General features: G+C 44.5%; 3 protein-coding genes across 3 annotated transcripts; all 3 read left to right on the forward strand.

Moving 5' to 3' along the window:
- Positions 1–2732: 2732 nt before the first annotated feature.
- PHALS_11991 (uncharacterized protein) lies at positions 2733–3437 on the forward strand (the record flags this gene model as incomplete). Its single annotated transcript, XM_024727453.1, has 1 exon — positions 2733–3437. The coding sequence occupies one exon, from the start codon at positions 2733–2735 to the stop codon at positions 3435–3437; it is 705 nt and encodes a 234-aa protein (XP_024578029.1).
- A 355-nt stretch (positions 3438–3792) lies between these two features.
- Positions 3793–4983, forward strand: PHALS_11992 (leucine rich repeat protein; the record flags this gene model as incomplete). The annotated part of the gene is made up of 1 exon (XM_024727454.1): positions 3793–4983. One exon carries the CDS (start codon positions 3793–3795, stop codon positions 4981–4983), a length of 1191 nt encoding a protein of 396 aa, XP_024578030.1.
- A 1466-nt stretch (positions 4984–6449) lies between these two features.
- Positions 6450–7222, forward strand: PHALS_11993 (duf947-domain-containing protein; the record flags this gene model as incomplete). Its single annotated transcript, XM_024727455.1, has 3 exons — positions 6450–6809; positions 6885–7016; positions 7082–7222. The coding sequence occupies 3 exons, from the start codon at positions 6450–6452 to the stop codon at positions 7220–7222; spliced, it is 633 nt and encodes a 210-aa protein (XP_024578031.1).
- Positions 7223–7619: the final 397 nt, after the last annotated feature.

Here is a 7619-nt window from a genome sequence, read left to right on the forward strand (position 1 = left end):
GAACATAACATGTTGCGTACATTACATAGAGAACATAACATAGTACATATGTTACAGATTGAATGACGTGGAGTGCCGCAAACCAACCAATACGATAGTGCACCACCGGTGACAAGCCGACATTTTAAAAAATCGCTCAGCGATAGCCAAAGCGCCCAAAAAGAAGATGATTCTATAGGCCAGCCAAAACATGGCTGACAGTTCGATGTGCTATGAAACACCCCTCCCCGATTCTATAAGGTCGCGAATCGGGCTTCTCTGCAATTTCAAAAGCCACCGCAACCTTTCATGAGATCGATAATGACTATGTCACGTCGTGATTCTGGGCTTAAGCGGCCTAATCTGACATAAACCAAATCCGATGCGTCGCGACACAACTCTTCATGTGTTTAGTAGACCTGTAGCTCATTTCAAGAGCAAAGATGTACGCCAGATTTACAAAAGAGAAGATAAGAACTTTCTGATCTCACCGATTACAGATGTGTTGCATATACGGGATCGTTAGCGGCGAAGTCATTTGGTAGTGTTCTTATGTTACAATTTCAGCTGATGTGGAACACAGTAGGCATTCAACGAGAAGGGCGGACTGCCTCATTAATATAGCGGCTTGACAAATCACTTCCCAAAATTGACCAAGTCGCTTACTGCTTGGTTTCGCAAAGTTCAAAGTACGGATGTCGATGTCGAGGCGGGCTCTCTCATCCCCGTTAGTTGCACTCGCGTGGGATGGAGCTTCCGGCAAACTCACGAACCTGGAGCGATACCGGGTGGCACTGAATAGTAGGATACTATCGCGCCGCCACACTCTACCACTTTCCCGGTCAGAGGGTATGCCAAATCATTTGCGCCAAAAAGGCCGGGAGGACTCCCCGGAGTGAAGTTTTGATCTCTCAGAAATTCCAGTAGTGATGGTAGTCTTTTCACTTTGCCAGATACTGATTAGAAGCTTGGTGAGAACTATGAATTAGAAAAAGCTCATTTATCAAGTTTGTTATCAGCTCAGTCCAAGGTGCGTATCACCTTTCACTCGGAGGCGGGCGTGGATCAAAGTAACACGGAGGGTGTTGTGTACGCTCAATCCTCGGACTGGCTTTAATTTACGATGTTTTGTTAGACCGTGTAGCTTGAACAGAAGGCGAAGGTGCTGCATCAGTATTCATCGCGGAACAGAAAAACATTGGTATAAGACTGACAGCGAGTTGTGACCCCGAAGAATTTTCACGTCTTAGTTCGGGAAGTAACGGCATACTTCCTCTGCTGAAGTAGACGTTAATTTTGTATTGTCCTATTGAGAGCGAAGCTCAGATAAATCGTGAAGTGCTATATTTGTACGAAATTGTAGTGCTATGACTCCAAATGGAGAAATCTGAGGGTCGTGACCTCATACGACGCGCTGATAATGGCTTTATTCTTGTAGAAAGGAAACGGATACATCCGGTTCAGCTTATCTCGAGCTATGTTATTTTATTTGAGCAACGGTAAAGTACTGGGTTTGTAACGGAATCCGGATCTGAGCATGGTGTACTCGCTACAGTTCTGTTCTAATGTCATCAGTTCCGAAGTGCAGAGAGCGATGGAACCTCGTAACTGTTTAGCATCACGTAATAGGCTGATTATTTAACGTATTAATTAGATATACTTCTTATCAGTTTAAATTTGACAAAATTTTAATTATGTCATTTTTATAACTACAGAGTTGATCTAAGTACGAAGTAGTTTGAGAAGTTTAGTTCCGTAACTAGACGGACCGTATAAACCCTTCCTCTGTGTCTATCAACTTGAAAAAAAGGTTAATAAGCACTTTTATAGGCTGCATGCAGCTACGTAATTTGAATTGGCTATTGGAATTTCTAAACGCTTTAGATTTTGAAGTTCCATTAAGCGTCTTTGGGGATTTGCTTATCAAACCCTATAAAATTTACTCTTTAATGAATGCAACAATTAGTGCAGTATTTGCTTACAATGGTAGATTACGGAAAGTATAATATTTTTGCTGATTGTTTTGTGCAAATAGCTTATCGTCAAGAAAAGAGCTTTTTTTTCTACAACTCTAGTGTCACGGACTTTCCGTTGACCTGACATTTCACCTTGTGTCCGCTCTTCGTCCGCTTAGTTAAGCGTACCCCTAGTCCTCATAAGAGTACTATGTAAGATAAACAACTTTTGACCCACAATTGAGGGTAATGTAAAAGTTGTCACTCAAGCGGATAGGCTTCCGAAACAATTTTCTCACTCGGCCGCGTTATCGATGCCCGCGAGTATTATAGTCAACAGACCACTTGGCATAATGGCTCTCTCTGTGTTATGCCCATCAGATTTGCATGCACACTGTTTTTGTTGGGTGGCGCGACGAAAACCGTACGTACATATACAAAAATACGTACAGTATTCGTCCAGACGGTGGCGACTTGAGCTCAGCAATTACACGTTGCAGCCAAGTGCCGCTTCGCGGTTGAAAAGGCGACCGGATGTGCTGTAGGGGAGAGAGATGCGAAGGAACGACGACAGGCCAGAGACGTTCCCTCTGCAAACATGTTCGAACGTTGGCACAACTCACTCGAGCACTTAACGACTAGCACACAGTAGCATCTTGGCTAGGACAGACGCGACCGACGGTTATCTTTTCGCTCTATCAGTGCAAGACAGCTTACTCAAATTACTCGTCTAGTCTCATTTATCAACTTTAAATCACTGGACTAAAGTACATGGTCGAGCAGCATTATACATCCGTCATGCGTAGCACAAGCAGCGGCAATTACTATAATGTACCGATATCAGTCGATGCAATGACCAGCTGTGAACTTGCCCCCGACACGGCGTCATTCGAACATAAGACTATGGCCACAGCCTGGGGTACTACGAATATGCGCCGCCTGCTCGTTGAGTCCAAGCGTCGCAATCTCAATGCCGCGTTGGACAGTGTCACACCCTCTAAAGACCCACACACTTTTCGACCGACCTTTGCATTTGACCTCAACATGATCGTGGCTTCGCTCACTAAAGGTTCCGATACCTTAAGCAACAATTCGTCTATTTCATCGCTACGTAGTCAAGTCGAGCCCGTCCCTGAGCCGGAAATCTCGCGAATACCTGTTCCATCTGAAGCTGCAGCACCTCAACAACGCGGGCGGCGAGGAGCACTTTCAGGCGAAGATGAGCTTGCTCGCTCGTATGCGCCGTCCAGTTCTACCACCCCTGAAAATAGCATTATCACATATAGTCTCAACAAGCGAAAACAGAAGCGGTTGGCGGCAAAGGCGTTGGCTGCTGCTTCTTTAAATGGTCCAAACTTTGAGGTGGCCGTTGTAGACGCCGGTAATGAACACCAACCACACTACGCTTCGCGTTATGTACCTAATTACCAGGCAGACGCGACAACGGTCATCGCATCACGCACTCGGGAGCCTTCATTGGATCAGCAGATTTACGCGCTATAAGGCAAGCGGAGCATTTAGTAGAATCCGTCAACTAACTAGTCAGTCCCTAATTATTAATCTATGTTGAGCCGCTGGAAGCTGACTGCCGCGTCTTTGACTACACCTCACGACCAGTTTTGTCTTGTTTTAATGCGGGGTAAAAGATGTCAGGATATGTTCTTGATGATGTGATACTGAATAGGCTCTGCCCAGGACAGTGCTGTATGAAGAGCTTCCTGCGCATCACTTTAACTCGTCTGGTCTATTATTTAGTTCTCCAGCTGAAAAAACGGCCGTTCAAAGCAGAATTAGTGGCAGAGAGAAGTAGAGGGCACGGTCGTCGTTAAGCTACAGATAGATAAATAAACGCAACGTCATGGGCCAAGGGCAAAGCTCAATCCCGACAACAGAAGTAGCGGCACTCGTAGAGCTTTATGATGCGCTAAATGGTGATCGCTGGCGCCGGCGGGACGGCTGGAAACAACCCACGCGCGATCCAGAGCAGTGGTTTGGTGTTGAAGTGGTCATGGGCCACGTCGTGGCTTTGGAATTACCAGCAAACGAGCTTATTGGCTGTCTTCCCACCACCTGTCTAGCACGCCTACCCCAGCTTCGCATTCTTAACTTGTCTAAGAATCTGCTACATGGTGAAATACCGGCCGAACTCGGTACGCTTTTAGCTCTGAAACGTCTGGACCTAAGCTGCAACGATCTCACGGGTGCGATTCCACGCCAGATTGGCGACTGTGTTCAACTACAAGAGCTTAATTTATACCAGAACTCACTTTCTGAGACCATACCGAAGGAGCTGGGAAAGCTGAAGAGCCTGCGGACTTTGCAACTACAGCACAACAACCTAAGCAAGTCTTTACCTCAAACTTTGTGTGAGCTTAAGCAACTTGTCAGATTGAGTGTGCGAGGCAATTGCCTCACAGGACCTATTCCCCCGGACATTGGCCGCTTACAGTCGCTTGTATTCCTTTCGCTGCGCAACAATGAGCTCACAGGTATTATACCACCGTCTCTCGGATTATGCAAGGCCCTCGAGTTTCTTAATCTGTCCAGCAATCAGCTAAGCGGACCCATCCCGTCCACACTAGGTGACTTGGGAAATCTCGAGTATCTCTATCTTTTTGACAATGCATTGGAAGGCCAAGTGCCAGGCAGCATCGCGCGACTTAAGTTTCTAAAAGAATGCGACTTTCGCGACAACCGACTTCGTGGCGAACTTCCAAATTTTCTGGACGGATGCTCAAGTCTTGAGGCTGTCATGACCAAGTGGAAAAACCGTAAGGCAAGCTACCATCATGCTATATTGGGGGATCCTATGCCTTGTCCCGATACACCACCCACGTCATCCCATCAATTCTTACAAACACTTGAAGACCCTCCATATAATTCATCGGCTAATTTTTCGAATCATACTTTTGACCACGAAGGTTTCGAGGAAAGCATAGGCGAGAATGACTTACAAAGTGACAGATTAAAAAATTCTCATCTTGTTGCCGAGCTTGCACGTAAAAAAGGATTTCAGGTCGCGGACGCCTCCACGGTACAGGCAAAATAGTCCATGGGTTTTTTTCTTACGAAAGCTTTTGTGTTCTTGTCTCTTGTGTGCTTTGAAGTGGAAAGTCATTTAATTTTGTTGTCAGCGCTGAGAAATCAACTACATTTTGTTGGATTGCATGCCAACATAAAAAAGGGTAGATAGCAGAATGTGATACAAAGCAAATAGTGTTGCAATAATGATAATGTTCAAAACGCTTCTAAAAAGTGAAGGTGGCTAGTATACTGGTGGCAACGTATATACAAATGTCCTGTATGGTATCTACTCCATCTTTCTCGTAGCTCATCGCAGAGTCGTTGAGTCGGCGACGTTTAAACACGTGCTGATTTTATGCGCGTGCCGATTTACAGATTCATCGCCATCACGTATATTACGTCGAGTTTTTGCTTGCAGTGTGGTTTTGGGAGTTGTTTAAACATTTGTATGACGTTTTGCCGATTTAACGATTCATATAAATGACTGATGTTATTTAAAGACGCACATATAACTTTTATGTCCTATTTCCCGCGATCTAACAAGATGCACTACGCAGCTACTACAATCCGCCGACTATTTCTTCGACCAAGAGTCTATAATCCGATAATTGTGGCCAAAGAACCTAGATATCTCAATGTTTCAGCTGTAAAGTTTCATCGCATAATTTGGCTTTAGAGAAGATAAGCTTGCTCTGAATAATACTTTAATTTCCTCTAGGAGCCGATTTGTGGGTAGCTTCCTGCACGATTGACGTCCTGATGTGTTCTCCGATTTCTTGAAAATAAGTTCCTTAAACCCACTGAACCGTAGTGGAGGAGGGTAACTCCCCATGTTTCGGCGGCATATCCCCAATGACTGCAACAATACGAATCTGGGCCATAATATCAAAGCCGAATATGCTCGACTTGAGTTTCACTATCGCTTTGTTAATCACCACAAACCACAAGGCACACCTTGTTGACTTCACACCTCAACCGTTTCTTGAAAGCTTAGATTGTACATCCACTGACGGGCTCTTTACAAACTTCCACGTGGTTGCTTTCAGTAGTCTCAATCATTCTTTGTCGGCTTCAGCCTCAACGTAGCTCTTCGATGACCGGCACCTTGTGCGAAGACCAAAAAAGCCGATATTGTCAGCGCATCCTACCTTCTTCTGTTTTTAGCCCCGAAGTTAGCACTCGGCTGAATCGCCGTCGCCTTATTCAGCTTTGACATCGAATATAGAAATTTTACATAATCCAGAACGTGTACTGAAAAGATCGAATGTGCAAGTAGTCGTAGCTCTCTCGCTCTCTCATCCACGCGTCCAATAGTTTCTAAGAGTCAATGTCTATACTTCTCTTCGTTGAGAATCTCAAAAGTTTTTGCGCTTGAAACCGCTGACTTTAGACAATTATTGCAATCATAACCTGCTACGAATTACGCTATTTGACTAAATGTTGCAACTTGCTTTCTTCATTTGGTCAATTTACTGGTCTCAATTTGCCCCAATGATGCATCGAAACGATGCGCTAGATGTCCCTCTTGAAGATCGTTTGCGTCAGAAAAAGCAAGGGTTTACTACACATGTTGAAGAGGATACAGAAATTAAAGGCCCAGCGCGTCGTGACAACAAAAATCAGCCATTAGAGTTGAGCTCCAAGCGCGCTGTGGGTCGGTTCCGACAAGTAGTAGAAGTGAAAAAACGAAGAGCATTGGATCCGCGTTTTGAAGCGCAAAGTGGTCGTCTAAATGAAGATCTTTTTCGTAAAAGCTATGCCTTTCTCGACGAATACAAACAACGTGAGCTTCAGGAATTCAAGCAGCAACTTAAGAAGAGCAAGTCTGCTGCAGAGAAGGAAGAGCTCAAAGTTAGTATGATTAACTCTTGGGGTATAGATGATGTATTCACGTTGGTGTTTGGCGACATTTTGTAAATAATGCAGCATGAGATTGCACTAAGACAGCAAGAAATCATGGAAAAGAAAAAGCAGGAGAAGATTAAGAGCGCACTAGCAAAGCGGAAGCATGAGGAGCGCGACGCTGTCGCTAAAGGCAAGGGGGCTTTCTATCTTAAGGTTTGTAAAATCAACTATGCCAGCTAAAGCGAGCACTTTAATTTACTGTGTGGCTTAATGTGCAGCGAATCGACAAAAAGAAGCTAGAGCTACGTACCAAGTTTGAAGACTTGCAAGAATCCGGAAGACTGTCCAAATTTATGGCCAAGAAGCGCAAAAAAAATGCCAACAAGGACCACCGATGGTTACCCACACAACGAAAATAAATGTGCTTCTACCACTAAAGTTAGCAATCGCAATAGATTACCATGTGTTGGGCTGCTTTTGATGTCAAGCGATCTGCATCTCGTTTTAATCTACTTCTTTCTTCAACACTAGCTTTCAACTTTAGGAACAATAGGAAAGAAGACTTGCAATTAAATACGTTACTGATCAGGCATTGTCCCTTACTGCAATGCTCAAAGCAAGCAAAAGGAGTTTGCTGACTCTGCACAGCTAACGAATCCGGCTTCTGACATCTGATCATTTCAGACGGGGTATCTACTTTTTGGAAAGGCACTGCGAACAAAATGGAAAACTATGATCTTACAAATCTAAGAGACTGTGGAACACATGCATTGTTGACAGCTAGCTTTTCAGGCTAACAAAAAGCTAGGCTATTTG

This window comes from Plasmopara halstedii (assembly GCF_900000015.1).
Source record: "Plasmopara halstedii genome assembly, contig: Scaffold_555, whole genome shotgun sequence".
NCBI classification, from domain to species: Eukaryota; Oomycota; class Peronosporomycetes; order Peronosporales; family Peronosporaceae; genus Plasmopara; species Plasmopara halstedii.